Below are 15,514 nucleotides of genomic sequence, written 5' to 3'. Positions count from 1 at the left end.
TTGGTTTTGGTTTGATTGGTTGGTTGTGGTGTTGTGTGTTTGGTTGTGTTTTTTGTTTTTTTTTTTTTTTTTGTTTTTTTTTTTTTTTTGTTTGGTTTTTTTTTTTTTTTTTGCGTTAGGATAGTCATCTCTCAGTTTCTAAGCTTTTCGAGGAGAGGGAAGATAACTTGCCTGCCAGATTGTTATTTCACCTTCTTCTTCCAGGTCCCCAGTCATGATTTTAACAGATGTGAGGGGAAGCTGGATTTCAAGGGCATCATGATTAAAACGTTAGCTGTCACAAGCTTTTGTGTCCAGAGCTATGGAATCTTTTCTGATGAAGCAGCAGGACATCTAAACATACAGATTTGGGGGTTTTTGTTTGTTTTGTAGCATTATCTTAGTAACATACTTCTTATTTACTATGTGCCTGAGAGTGTTTTGCGTGCTGCATAGTAAATGCATAGGTAGTTGCCTCCTCCAGATGTCCTCTCAGCTGCAGACTTTACAAATTAGGGAGAATAGTGTGTGTGTATATATGAAAGAGGACATGAATTAGAAATACTGGAGTCTAACATATTAATGGCCCAATATCTTAATGGGTCATAGGATTATTTTTCTTTAATGATTGCTTGGCAGAGGTGGCTTATGCTGGTCTGAACTCTAACATTGTGTTCACAGTTGGCATTCATGTGTGTGTATGACTAGACCAGGAGTTGTTAGTGTGTAGTAGATGTGCCACTAGTAATGTTATTCAAAACTGTATGCCTCGAAAGCTCTCAAACAAAAGCTACCACCAAAAAAAACACTTTAATTTTGAACAGCAGATGTGACCTTGTGGCAGAAAAGCCTGAGAGGAGGAAGAAAAAAAAATATTCTGGCTGCTCTCAGCTATCATAGTGAACAGTGTTTGCTTGCTGACTGTCCAGCATGGTGGTTTTATTGAGAGATGCTTTGTGCCTGGTGGCTCTGCAGATGGATGCTCAGTTTTCATCTGCAGCACAGCTCGCTGACTTTCTGTCAAACTTGGATTTGGGGTGATTCCAGTTGTGATGCGGATTTGGTGTAGGAAGAGGGAGGCTGTGATTGCAACAGGAGTTAAGCACTCACCTACACAGTGCAGTGTAGGTTTTCAGCTCCATTTGCTCTCACCATAGTAAATCAATTTCTGATTATATGCTAAGGCCAGACAGATAAGCTGCCAAGTTGAACTTGTGAAGTTGCGTGTATATGTTGCCAGGGTTCCTACTGCAGAAAAAGGCAAATCTATGTAATCTGTAGGTTTTGAACAGTTGAAAATTCATCCTAACATTGTTGCTTTGATGCCTGTTTAAAGAAGGGGGGGGAGGGGGGGGAAGCTGTGCTTTTGATCACCACACTTAAAGGATTTTGTCCCAGCAGTGTAATAAATGAGAATTGGATCTGGGACTTGCTTTCAGTAAAATACAGTATTCTTCCAGTTGCTTTTTAATTGAAAAATGGGCTCAACCTTGAATTTAACAACATGCAGTTCAGGGTTTTAGGGGTGAAAAAGAGAGAGGAATGCAACAGGTGCTGCGTAGTTTTGATACTTCTGATGTCTGATGACACTGATATCTTAAGCTTGTGTTCTCTATTCTGATTCATTATATAAACAAGTACAGCATGAACCTTGATGTATAACCTTGACACATGAATGGATCCTTTGCTTTGTAGTTCATTAGTAGTTTGCCCAAATTGCAAAAACTGCATATTGGGAAACAGAAAGTATTTGCATTGACAAAACTTTTTTTTTTTTCTTTTTTTGAGGAAAACCTGTATTTTTGTGTGTTGGACTTCTTATTTTTAAGAAACAGACCTTTAGTTGTTGTTTCATTGTAGTCTAGCTGAGAATTATAGCAAACCTCACATTTAAATTTGACAAGTTAATCAGTCAAAGCTATTCATGCAGATCAGCCATGAACCAAAATATATCAATAGTGTTTTATTTTCACAGGATTTCCAGTGTGGCCCTGCCTGGAGTGTGAGGTTGGACTGGTTGACCTTTAGAGGTCCCTTCCAACCCAAATTATTCTGTGATTCTGTTGTTTGTTGTAAAGTGGGGTAGTACAACTCCCCTAAAACTAAGGAGTATTACCTATTAGTAAGATACAGCTTCCTGAAACAATTCATCTGGCCCAAGGACTTTGCAAATGTATTAAAGGAATAGGCTACTGCCAGCATGATCTGTTTTGGTGACCTGCTTTCTGCTGTCATCTTTCCAGCCATTTTTGTGCTGTGTGCTAGATGTGCTTTTTATTTGTCATCAGAAATACATGCTGGTTCTGTATCCGGTCACACACGTTAACATATGTGTCCTGTTACTGGCAGCTGTCTACAGGTCTTGTCATGATACTGGATGGTGACCCAGAAACGGTCTGGTGATTGAGGCTTTGCTGGGCATGTGTTAATAGGAAGGCTGCAAAGCTTGAGTGACTCAATAAGAAGGTTGCTTGGCCGGTCTGGGATGGAAGATTGAGCATCAAAGGGTAATAGTGATACCTAACGGATTGATTGACTTTGATGCCTTGTGTGAAAATCACTCTTTCTAGATGGATGTTCATAATCAAACATTTTACTCTAAGGAAATTTAAAATAAAACCAGGACCAATAATTTTAAATCTTTTCAGGACTAAAAGAAAGCATGCATAAAAAGGAGGTATTTGTTTGTTGTTTCAATCAATCACTTCTACTTATTGTTTTGTTAATTGGCAAGGTTTGGGAACTGCTGTTCTCAATTACATGCCATTGTGCGTCTTTCTGATAACTGAGTTGTATGTGTGCCCATATGCTTTATTGTTCTGGACATATTTATTCCGATGTGATGATTCAGTATGTGGGTTGCAGTTTCCCTCTAGCTGCCACATTCTAGCTGAACATATTCCATATGTAGCGGAAAAACAGCCAAGTGTGGAAAGAAGTGGGTTGTACTTTTTATTTCCAATTATGATAAGAGGAATAGAGGCTGGATGACAACATACCTTTTTCTGCTCCAAATGATTATCTGAATAAACTGAATAATCTGAATATGAAAAACACAGCAAGGGGTAAAGAACAACTAAAAAATGGCAACTAGAGATAGCATATTCTTTGAGAAATTCAATTTTAGGAAGACGTTGACTGTCATATTAACAAGGGCCAGGGAGCAGAACTGGTTTATGATTCATAACTAATGCTTTGTCCCAAGGACAGAAAATGAGTGTATGTGAGGCCATGTGCCTGGAAGGAAGCTGGAGTCTGGATGAATTCATTAAAACAGTTCTGTCATCGCTGTTCCAAAGTGCAGTTGATGCTGAGAGGGGCTGGTAAATTTCTCATTAAAACGCTTGTTGAAAATGACTGTCTATTCTGTGTGTTGTCACAGTGTCTTTTTGATCTGGAATAAATCACATAAACTCTGTTTCTTTCAGCCAGTGTGCAGAGATAAGAGAACACACTGGTAAATTTTCTTGTGTCCATACTATCCTTATGTGTGCCAGGAAAAACAGCTCCAAACTATGAATTCATGAGGAGAAAATGAAAGAAATGGCCTCTTGATGTCAAACTGGTGAGTAAACAGTTAAATGCAGTATCACCATATAGCCATATGAAGGGTTATACTCAGATTGTGATTTTGTTTTGGAAATGAGGCTTGCAGTGATCTATCTGCAGTCATTACTGGCTTACCTATCCTTGATGCTCTGTAATTCCTTCCCTGTTTCTACAGTTAGACTTAACAGAGCTTTTAACTGACGATCATTGTTTTTTACCCTTCTGTTCCTCTTCCCATCCTTTATTGGAGAGAAGCACTATTATGATTTTAATAAGATTTTTGTATTCAATTGATCTTTGGGTTCAATTCTGCTACTACTGAATTACTTGCTATTGAGAAAACATGGTTTTTGTAGCTTTAGCTTAAGCTTAGTACATCCCACCAGAGCAGGTCAGATGTAACTGAGGGATGTTCTTGTGTTCTGAACATAGCCAACTGTTATTATGTTCTATGGCAAAAAAAAATTAGATTTGTGGTTTTGATCATTCACAGATACACACTTTATTTTGCTGAAGAATGGCTTAGTTCAAGATAAAGAGTCAAGTTGAACCTAATGTAATAATAGATTGAGTTAGAAGACACAGAATTCTGAACTAGCAGTTTGAGAACTAGAGAGAAAATCTGTTGTGTGGAATTGTTTTTTTGTTTGTGTGTGTGGTTTTGTTGTTGTTTGGTTGGTGTTTTTTTGTTGTGGTGTGTGTTTGTTTTTTTCTTAAAAAAAATATATATATACTAGAAAGCAAGCTCCTCAGTCCTCACTTTGTAGAATCATAGAATTATTGAGGGAAATTTGAGGTAAACTTGCATCCTTTTAAATTTTTACCAAGAAATGTGCAGTGTCTCTCTGGATTCCACCTTGGCTAAGGAATATGGAAACTTCTTTGGCCACTGAAGAAAAGCATGCTGGCATACTTAAGCGGGGAAAAGGAAAAAACCTTTCTTTCCCCTCTTATGTGGTTATCTCTCTTACCATGGCAGAGCAGTGCAAAAGACATACATTTGTGAATACGAGATAAAAAGCCTCTTCTAAAACTGTGAAAAATGTTTATGCAAAACTACAATGTAGTTTTTTTCCCCACATGATGTATTATGTGCTAGCAGGTAAAGAGTATGGGGCTTCTGTTGCCATGATATATTTGACAACATGTACACTGATGGCCAAAAGAAACAAAACTGTCGCAGTCCATAGTAATATAATATGCTACAGCCAAATTACTAACATGCCTTAGAGAAAAATTGTCGTTTTTTCATGTCTTATTTAGCCAAATTCTGAGTGTATTAGAAAAACAGGTATATCCATTCCTGAATAATGTTGGGACATCTATCATTGCCTGCCTCAGAGAGACAAGTTTTGGTAAAGAAAGGGATTTCAGCTACCGGGCTCTCACTAAGCTGTGAAGAGTCAAGGAAAAACAGCTGTAAAAATGTTGATGTTGGCCATGAATTTACATAAAAAAACAACGTGCTTTCATTTGAATGCTCGGGGTGATACTATAATGTGGACTTGGCCACTGAGAGAAGACACATGGCTTCTCCATGCCTTCATTTTCCTAACTGAAACAAGGATAGTGATTGTCCTGGGAGGTTTTTAAGCACTATATTCACTAATGATTAGCCATTATGGTTTTCTGTGGCTGAGCCTAGAGGGTCCTTAGGTCAAGTCTTCTGTCAGGACCTTGCGTTGCTGAGTTTCATGGTTCTATCAGTAAGCTTTAGACATAGTAGACCAAATTGTGTTCTTGGCGTACATATAAACAGTTAGTAATTTGTCTTTTGTGCTTAAACCTTCTGTGCAATTTCAATTAATTTTTAATTAATTTAATTTAAACATCTCAGACTTCGGTTTTGCTGCAAGATCTGGTTGCTGTGTGCGGAGATCCAGGGCATTGTCTCCACTGAGATGGCTTTGTGGTGAAATGGATTCGAAAGTCCAAGGCCCTTCGTCTGCGAAGCAGCCCATGTCCAGGGCTCTGTTTACCCACTGTAGTGGTGCTAACTGGTGTCTGCTTTGGTGTTAAAGGAGAATATGAAATACTCAGCGAAAATAGCCTAGGCTGTGTCTCGCAGAAGGTCTTCAGCTGGCTAAAGCAAGTGGTAGTTGAGGGAGTAAATAAAGTGTTTGCAGCCCACATGCTGTCACAACCTTTCCCCTCCCCCCATACATCCTCTCTCTTTTTTATTTGGCCATATGTTTTAGTAGTCTAAGTATGTGTTAGTGGTAATCCAGGGTCTACGCTTTTAAAGGATGATTACCCAGTTTGTTGCCAAAGTGAGACTTTTTCTTCCCCATTTAATTTTTGTGATGGTCATAATTGTAAAGCTTTTCTTTTAAAAAATTGCAGATTACTCTTTGTATGGCTAAATTTATCTACATCTCTTTTTGTGGCCTGCCACCCTGTTACTGGTTTGTATGATAGGGGGTCAAACAAACCGGTTTGTTCTCTGCATGCTGATCTGAATTTCAGAGCCACTTTCCTTTACCCCCTGACTCCCTGCTCCCCTCCCCCTCCTCTCCACAAAAAAGCCACATCGGGTCTCTTTCTCCTTCCACCCCCACCCTCCTTTCCTCCCCTGGCCCAGCAGAAAAGTAAATGTTGATTATCTTTTCCTACTCATCCCTTACCCTGACTAGCCGAGTCTCACTTAAGGTGGTTGATGTACGACAGAATTAATGCTCCAGAAATTCAAGTGATTTGACAGTCTGCTGGTCTGTGTGTACATTAAAGATAATGTGATTTTTTTTTTTGGGGGGGCGGGGGGAATTAAATTTTATGGATTTTTATGGATTAAAGCAGATACAGGGGTTTATGATGACTTTTTTAAAAAAGGTCACCTCTCTTGTCAGAGTGTGATGAGGGTCATGTCAGTTTTATATAAAACAATTGTCAGGAATTCTCCTCCTCAGGGGAGTAATTTCTCAGTCTCCAGTGAACCTTGGCTGAACATGGAGGAGTTACTAACTGGCATTGTACCCCTGCTTGTAACCCACCTTCATGGTGTTACCATTAGCCACCTTCTTGCCCCAAAAAAGGAAAAGTGGCTATTGGGCATGTAGAAACACATTGTCATTGAGCAGAATAAACCCTCATACCTGTTATTTAAAAAATGAAACTCACAAACATACCCCCCTAGTAGATTGAAATGTATGCGTGTCGGGGAGGAGGGGAATAACACGTAGGAAAAGATTTATGCCTTCCTTTGGGCTGTTGCTTGGTAACAGAAAATGCCTCTTAAGCCTATTTTTGGAGAGGGGAGGGGTGAAACTTGATTCGGTGACCATCTGTCCTGAGCTGGTTGATTTCCTGTTGAGCTCGCCTTTGTTTCTGTCAAACAATTGATTGTTACCCTTTACAGATAAGAATACTGTTGGTGACATTGCCCTGAATCAGCAGGATGGCTTGTGGCAACAACAAACCAGACCTATTATATTTAATTTTTATATATTTAAAAAAAAAAAAAAAGTTTAAGGGGTTTTAGTTCTTCCTGAGCCACTAACTGTGGTTTTCCATGGGTTTACTAATCTGTGTTGTGGTGTGGGGGGCTTTTTTAGCTCTTTTTTTTTTTTTAATCTCTTGGGGAGTGCACATTAGTAAAGTAGGTGAGTGTAATAAATGTAATTGAGATATTTTTTAAAGAGGAGGTAATAATGCCTTTAATCTGAAATTGTTGGGAAAAAGCCATGGTTTGAGGCGTGTTAAGCCTTTTGGTGGTGGGGTGGGAGCAGAAGTTAATTGAAGTCACTGTTGAAGAAATCCCCACTGTTTCTGTGAAAACAAAACCCAGATTCCTAATTGCAAATGGAATATTTGCTATTGTTCTTGCTTAATTGTCAGAAAATCATTCTCTGTTTGAGTACCTCCCAGTGTTTTCTTAATAGTAAGGTGCTGGATAGATTTAAACACTGATCAGAGTATTTTAAAGCTATCTGCTTTATTTATATTGCAGAAGCTTGTATTCTTCCTTTAGTTTTATGCATGCAGGGTACAAGGTGCATGCGCATGCAAATATGTGCATGACCTCTGTAGCTGCCATTATTTGTTAAGCATTTCAATACTATTTCATTCTCTGCCCTCAATTTCAGCGGGGTTCAGAGCAGAGGTTCACAGTTCCAGGTGTCTGCTGAAGAAAAAGTAAGGCATGTGTATCTAGAGAAGACAGGAAATACCTGCAAGAAGAGAGTGAAGTCCCTCAATGCAATAAGGTGATGATAATCACTGTTCTTTCCTTTGGTCAGTGAAACTCTCTGCTGGAGTATTTCTATGATGCTGAGTTAGAGAGGAGGGCGAGAAGTAGAGAGCTTCAGCACAAACGTCCTGGCATCTTAACATGTCTGTGCTTATTTGAGTTGAGCCTACTTACCACTCAGTAGATGAAATTTGGAGGCAATTCTCAAAAGTCACTTCACAGAGTGGAAGGCGTTAGAAAAGTTAATTTCCCTTTCTCTTCTGTTTTTCCCACATGCTATTCAGGTTGCTTTCCACAGGTAGAAGAGCTGTAGTCTGCAGCTTTTCAGCATCATCCTGGAGGTAGGTCAAATTCAGCTGGCTTTGAAGCTGGTGGCAAAGTGCCTACCAAACATTGATACAGTGGCTGTTGGGTCAGGCATACTTGTGAGATTTTCCTTCCTTTTAAAGTTGCATGTAGAATTAAAAATCTGTGATTTGGCTTAATAAAGAAGGTTCATATCAAACAATGTGAATGAGTCTGTGTGCCAGCACTGTGGTGTACTGGTTGATTAGTCCTTGCATCCTCCTTATTGGTTGCCATTTCCTCACCCTCAGCCTTTCCCCCCATTTTGCTGCTGTTCGTTGTATGCTGGGATCTGCCAGAGGAACTGATCCACTTGAAAAACTTATTTTCCAGATTACTTGTTAGGTGGATCAGTTCCTTGATCCAGTTTACCACTGAGTGACACACTGAGCTTGACCGGTGCAGTGGGACACAGGGGTGTGGAAGTGATCAGTACAGAGCAGAATCTCTTATTTTATTTAAATTTAATCTTTTTACCATTAGTGCCAAATATACTGGGATATGTTCTTATGCATGTATCTTCTGTTAGGTAAAGAAATTGCACTTTGGAATTAGTTTGGAAATCTTGTAAACTAGAGAGGTATACAGAAATCACTTCTGTAAAATCAACTGAATACGCATGTGTGCTACTTTTTGCCCTTTTTGATAGAATGGGATGGGCACCACCAAGATGCCTTTTAGACATTTTCAGTCTGATTTGAATTACACTGAGATTTATTTAAAAAAAAAAAAAAAATTGTAGAACTAGTCCCAACTAGGGCCAAAGAGTTTAAACTTATCAGTGAAGGAACTGTTCTGAACTGGTTTGAGAACTGATTCGTTTATTTTTGTCCTGCAGAACTGAGTCTCTGTGAGGAAAAAAATGAACTTGAGAATTTTATTTTGGGCTTGAAAAACCTGTTCTAAATATTTGAAACACAGTTTTGTGTCTGGCATAGAGAAACTGATTTTTCTGATCCATCAGATTTTCACTGTTCCCTTGAAAGAGCGTGACTATGCTGTATGACTGAAATTGTTGGGAAGTGACAAAAAGTCCAGTTCTCCCAGCATCTGGAGCGAGCAGTTGAGGCCATGGCCTGTGCAGATGACAGAGCAGTTAGAACACAGGCCTGCACTTATCTTCGTGCTTTCTCGGGTCGGGTCATACTGCACTTCTGTTAGAACAGATCTGATGTGTCCTTTGTTCCCAGATAAAAGCAGCTACAGGTGTGCCAGTGAGAAGGCAAAGCGCCTGTGTCTTACCTTACAGGAGGACAGTAATTCTAGAAAGGGAAGCAGGTAGAAGACTGGCATCTGCTTGCATTCACCTCCTTGTGTTGCTGTTGCAAGGATGGAATTATTTAGGTATATTTTTTTGCCTTCTCCTGAGTGCAGTCAACCAGAGAGTCTGAGCAATGCTATTCAGTGTCAGGGTGTTCTGCAGTGGTTTTCTTTTGGGAGGGGGAGCACAGAGGTAGGGTCATGATCAGCTACTTTTCCGTACTGGGTGAGTTCATGTACGCTCCTCACGTATGTCATTGTTACAGTGATCCTGTTGCAGCTCTGACTCAACCTCCATTTACAGAGCTGATAGTGCTGCTGTCCTTAATAGCGGTTTGAGAAATCTTCCTCTCCTGTGATAAAAAGGCCTGTTTGTGGTTTGCAAGAGAGAGCTTGGATGCTGTAGCAATGACTTCCTGCTGTAAGAATAATAATGATGCTATCCTTTCCTTCCCAACCCACATCCCCAACTTTAAAACCACACGCATCAAAGGTGAAAGTGCCAAGCTTCCCTTCTAGGAAAGTGTGGCTGGCAGTGCCACTGACAGGCTTTCCAGAGAGGAAGCAACAAAAAAAAGGTTTTTAGGGAGCCTTTTGTTTCCAGCGAGTGGTTTTCTGAAGCCACTGAACTGAAGCCCAACTTTGGAAAGAAAAAGAATGACCTGAATGGACATATGTGGCCAACTACTTCATAGTCCGTCACAGGCTTTGCCTGTGTTAGAAACTATTCCCCAGGTAAACCCTCAACTTTGGAAGAGCTCTGGCCACTGGGCATACTGGACTCTGCTTATCCTCTGATCTTCACTTTGCTTTGGCTTGGCTACTGACTGAGATGCTTCACTTAAACCACTTCTGGCAGCTTTATTTATTTTTAGCACTCTGAAAGTGTGTTGTAGGAGAACAATCATGATCAGTTTATGATCAGTTCCACCCTGTAGTCATCTAATATGTCTCTTGGGTGATAGCTGTGGGTGGTGGGACTGCTTAGGAATTGGCAGTGGACCCTGTAAGAGATTGAAGTGTCTGGCACTGCTTGTAACTGCTGCTTCAGCTGTTTGTTTTGTTTGTTCGTTTTTTATATTTCACAGTGAGGGGATGAGATCCATGGAGAAGGTGTGTTTTGGTGTGGGTCTGTTGTTTTTTTGTGTTTTTTTTTTTGTTTTTTTTTTTAATTCTCAAATCCTGTGGTCTCTTCTGACATCCTTTTGAGATTGTGCTTATTTTTCTTTGTTACCTCATAGAACTGAGTGACTGATTGATCTGGAAATTTGACTTCTGAGGCCTAAGCTAATGTATCAAAACTTGAGGTGGCCTTCCTCCTGCATATGACTGGATAAAATGTGCTTTTTTATAACCTGCTGGCTCATGGCTGTTGTGGACATGCTTACCATTGTAGAAATGAGCCTGTTTCTGAACACCTGAGCACTCTTGGGAGTAGGGAATAGCAACTCTTTTTTTCTCTGTATATCTACAAAATGTGTGAATGGATCATTCAAGAAATACTCTTCCATACATAATGGCTAATTAGATTTAATCTAGATATTCTTTTTGATTTAACTTGGAAATTGCAGTTGCTTGGAAATACACTGCTATTTTGCACTGTGGCTTTGCTGTTTATTAATGACATTAACGCAATCCGGACATTCATACAGCATCATGTAAAAAAAAAAAAAACAATCTAGGGTATTGTGTGTAAAATGGGTGTTACCACTGTGCAGTACTGCTTTATATGTGTGTAAGTGAATGCAGAAGACTGCAAATAAACAGAGGCAGCAGCTCTTACAGCTGAAATAGCGATTTCTGTGAATGAAAAAGAAATACCCTATCAGTTGGAAGAGAAGTGAGTGAAAGTAAGGCAAGACCAAGACCAATACCAATATCTCTGAACTACTGTTATCTTCCAGGCTTTTTGATGCAAAGATTTTTGTCATCACCTGATGACCAAGTAGACCGTTATTTCTACTTGTTTTTCTCTCACTGAGCAAAACAGTTTCTTCCCTTCCCCTCCATTTTTCTCACTCTCCAACACTACTATGCTTTTTCATTGTATCTAGAAAGTTGATCAGGCTTTTAAAGAACTTAATGTTGATTAATAGGTAGGTGTCTTGGTTGGCTGTATTGCTGCATATTTGTAACTTGTAGTTGAGTGCAGAATTCATGGGTGAGGAGCATAGCTGGCTTTCTCTAGCTTTCTGAACAGGCCAGGGTTGTACTCACGGGGAAGAAACTATGAGCATAAAGCTGTATGTGTAAAGTTCAAGGAGCATTTAGGTGTTCTAGGGGCTGAGTCTAACATAATAGAGATGATTGAGTTTCTTAGTCATTTTTCCAACCTTTTTTGCCTGAAATGTTTTTGTGGTGTGTTTGTTTTTTGGTTTTTTTTTTTTTTTTTTTTTGGGGGGGGGAATGGTGGTGGGGGTGGTTGTGGGTTTTGTGGTGTGTTTTTTTTTTTTTTATTTTTCCCCCAGATTGTTTTCCCAAGTGACAAGATAGCAGCAAAGAGCAAGGGGGTGGACCCGGAATTAAGCTGGTTAAAGCCAGTGACTGGGAGATCTTTGTTCTGTTCAGTCTTGACCACAAGCTTCCCAACAGACCTTGGTGGGGGTGGGGGCATGGATCTCAATTATTTATCTTCTTTTTTATGTTTTCCCCATCCAGGAGAGAAATGAAAATACAGTGCTACTTAAATTAACAGCTAAATTCTTAGTGTTGAAGTAATGTACCCCATAAAGCCTGTAAATAAACTGTGGGGTTACAGTGATGTCCCCGGTGGAAATGTGGGCTTTTTATTTTTCTTATGGTACATTTATTTAAAGTGAATTATTTATTAAGTCTCAGGAAAGTGGCTATTCGTTTTACTCTTGGTTTTGGAATGCAATTTATTAGTGATATCCACGGAGGATATCACTAATAAGGTTTGTTGGGTGCAGAGAGGGGGGGGGTCCCACTGAAGAGAGCTGTTTTGTTTGGTGTGGCTCATCAGGAGTGGGGCTGGAATTGCTCATAGCTGTCATTCAGGTTTTGTTTCAAAGTCCAAGGACCTACTGGGAAAAACAAAAAGCTAATGAAAGCTGACTGTATTTCAACCCAAACCCTGTGGAATCCAAAATGATGTCCTGACACTCCATGTATTCTTATTCTCCTGCATTCTCGTGGTTACTAAGGTAACTGGTTTTTAGAGGCTTTACATCTTCATTGTCAAGTATTTGCTACACTTATTGTTGCTGTTTGCAGATTAGGGCAATTTAAACAATGCCCTTTGAAATGGGGACCAAAAAAATACAAAAAGAAATATAGTAGGAATAGATGTAATGAATCAATTACTCTTTCTTGTTTAAATTTTCAGTGTTACTTCTCAGAAACTACATATGAAATGTCACTGCGGTTTAGGTTTGGGATTTTAGGCATGGATAATTGCTTTTCTTGAGGCATGTTCATTACAGTCATCTTTGAAATACAGATGTGAAGGGTGCCACATGTGACTTAGTGCCTTTTCCAACCAACAGAATTGTTCTGAAGAAACTTAAGTTTGTATTTGCATCAGGGTATTTCTTCTCTGCTTATAATACATCCAAGACAAGATTTATCTTGTTAGCTGTGTTACTTTTGTGCTACTGTCAAATTGTACTTTAAAAAAATCAAGCAACCAGGGACAAATAGGAAAAAACAACTTGTAAAAAATAGTATAACTGCAGAACTCTGTAGCCAAACAGGCATTATTCATGCTCCTCTGTGTCCATTTACCTCAAGCAGAAATATGCTTGTTCATATCTTCCCTGGGAAACTGGATTGTGGAGGAGATGGTCAGACTTGTATATTTATTTCTAACAAAACAACTTTTTAAGTTGGTTTAGTTTCTACTGGCTTCTCAAAAGCTTGTGCATTGCTGCAGCAAGCATCTTCTGCATCTGTGGTGGGAGAGCTATTTGAAAAAAAAATGGTGCAAATGTTAACTATTGAAACTAGTGAGACCTTTACCTCAAGTTGATTTATGGATTGACTGTTAGGTGAGTAATTTTAAACTTGCTGGTTATCGTTTTCCTTCTGTAAAATATGGATAATGCCCAGATATGAGTTTAGAAGGAAGACTGTAGCTCTTGATCTGTGCATGTAAAGTGCTATGGGAGATTTTTATGCTGTGTATAAGGTGACATGCTCAGCTCATGACACACAAAATCAGAACTCCTCCTATTAGTGATTTCCCAATGTTTTTGTTAAGCTACATTTGATTATATAATTACATAGTGTTAATAGTTTAATACTAATAAAAATAATAGTTTAAATTATATATATGCTTTAATAAAAAGGCACTGAATTTACTGCACTCATGCAGCCAACTAGGGCTATGATTGTGTATTTATGGCATAGTTTAAATAATTGCTATTTTGTAAAAATAATGGGGTTTAAATCTTATTTGTTGCATTGGTGTTTTTCAGTGTGACTTTTCTTTTTCAGCCACCTCCACTCCCCTTCCCTTCTAAATGGTTTTTTGCTCTTTGCCTGCAGTAGTTTAAAAGCTTTTAAAGCTGCAGAGTTTGTTAGCACCTTGCTGTAGAGCTGCTTATGGCTGATGTTGCTAGGAGTGTGAACAGAGCTGTTCCAACAGGGAAAACTATAAAAGTGTTCTTCAGGCTCTTTCAGATTAAAAAATATTGCTTCATACATTCTAAATCATTCACATTTCTGATTTTTCTCATTGCTAATAACTGAATTTGTTGCATCTTTTCATTTAACAGAGTTGCTTATTCATGTGTGCAGCCTGTACTCATCTTTAATTCTGCAGCTAGCAGTAGCATTTCTCACCTTGCATAAAGCCCCTTGATTAAGTTTCATTAAAACAAAATCTCCTTTCAAACTGTATGATCTACATGCCAGAATTTCAGAATAAGTAATCTTCCAAAGTAATTTTCTAGGAACATTTTTCCTGTGACTGAAACAGTGTTTTTCAGTTGCTGTCTCTTCTGCCTTTGTAATAAAGCTTTATCAGAGCAATCACCTTAAAGACTGGAGTTTCTGTGACACTGTGTGTGAAGTGGGCTTGGGATCATGTTTGGGATGCAGTTTGCTTTGTAGCTTTTCCTTGCTGTCGTCTCAAACAGAGCAGCTGTTTTAATGCTGACTGCTGTACAGGGTCTGAAGCAGGACGTGTGCAGTTGAGATATGCTATATAATGAGTCTTTTTTTTGCCTGTCAGAAATGAAATGTTTCTAGCTGAGAAGAATTCTACCAGACTCGGGAAGATACAGATGTTGTTTTCTCTGTGTGCCCTTGAAATGAGTCTGTTGTCATATTCTCCAGAGCCCTTTGCTGGACAAACCCATGCAGTGGCACTAACTGGGGATGAGATCCCCATGCTGTCGAAATAAATCTCCACCACTGCCCACACTGCCTTCATCTAGGCAAGATTCTCACTCTGAGAGTATGCACAAGGTTACATTTTTTTAATAAAAGTAGGTTATAGAAAATAACCTTCTTGACATTTGGTTGCAGCTAAATATAGGTTATTTGGAAGCATAAGCTAGAGAGGCTTTGTTAAGCACCATTGTATTTGTTTTGTAGATGCTGGTGACAGTGGTTTGTGCTTAGTTAGGCAAGTAGTTACCCATGTTCGGTTACAACCATCACTATGGGAAAGAGGGAACTTTCTTGAGGTAGATGAGATTTAGGAGGTTGGTGTGCAGAGATTCTTCAGTACAGAGCAGATTACCCCAGAAAAAGGGAGGTGACAGATGGGTGGCTGACACCAGAGGGGTGAAGCTGAATGCAGACAGAATTACTCCCAGCGATGAAGGACGGAAGGTGCTTGGCAAGCATCTCTCACAAATTATCGTTTTAAAGTGTTTGTAGGAAAGCCTTTAATTGGATTAGTTAATTTCCTTAATAGTTCTACTCATATGGTTGTTATGTGGCCCTGCACAAAGGTGTAATTTGGCATCAGAATGTCTGTGAACATTTAGCCTTATAACAAGCTGCTTATAAAAAGAATTAAATCTCTCTGGTAAATAAAAAAAGGCTGAATGAAGGAATGTGAATATGGGAAATATAAATATACTTCTGTGAGATTCCAGATGGAACAACCATCATCCTTCTATCTCATTTAAAGGTATGTATAATGCATGAAAGAAAAAAGGTATGCAACTCAAAAAAAATGATGTGCCATGGAATTAGAATCGCTTATCAAAATTTCAAGTGCGT

General features: G+C 39.1%; 1 protein-coding gene across 9 annotated transcripts in view; it reads left to right on the top strand.

Moving 5' to 3' along the window:
• The window catches only part of GREB1L (GREB1 like retinoic acid receptor coactivator), a 142,116-nt gene that overhangs the window by 6,924 nt on the left and 119,678 nt on the right, over positions 1-15,514 (top strand). For 6 of the 9 annotated variants that reach the window (XR_011737454.1, XM_071804200.1, XM_071804198.1 and 3 more), the window contains exon 1: positions 12,408-12,483. The exons of the other annotated variants lie outside the window; for them this stretch is intronic. Coding sequence is in view for 5 of the 6 variants with exons in the window: in XM_071804200.1 (XP_071660301.1) it covers positions 12,446-12,483 (38 nt within the window). In the remaining variant the exon portion in view is untranslated. Of the gene's footprint in view, positions 1-12,407; positions 12,484-15,514 lie in introns of those variants that run through there. 9 annotated transcript variants of the gene reach the window in all.

Source organism: Patagioenas fasciata, chromosome 2, assembly GCF_037038585.1.
Source record: "Patagioenas fasciata isolate bPatFas1 chromosome 2, bPatFas1.hap1, whole genome shotgun sequence".
NCBI classification, from domain to species: Eukaryota; Metazoa; Chordata; class Aves; order Columbiformes; family Columbidae; genus Patagioenas; species Patagioenas fasciata.
Note: the sequence above shows the minus strand (reverse complement) of the source record. Positions and strands in the feature narration are given on the sequence as shown.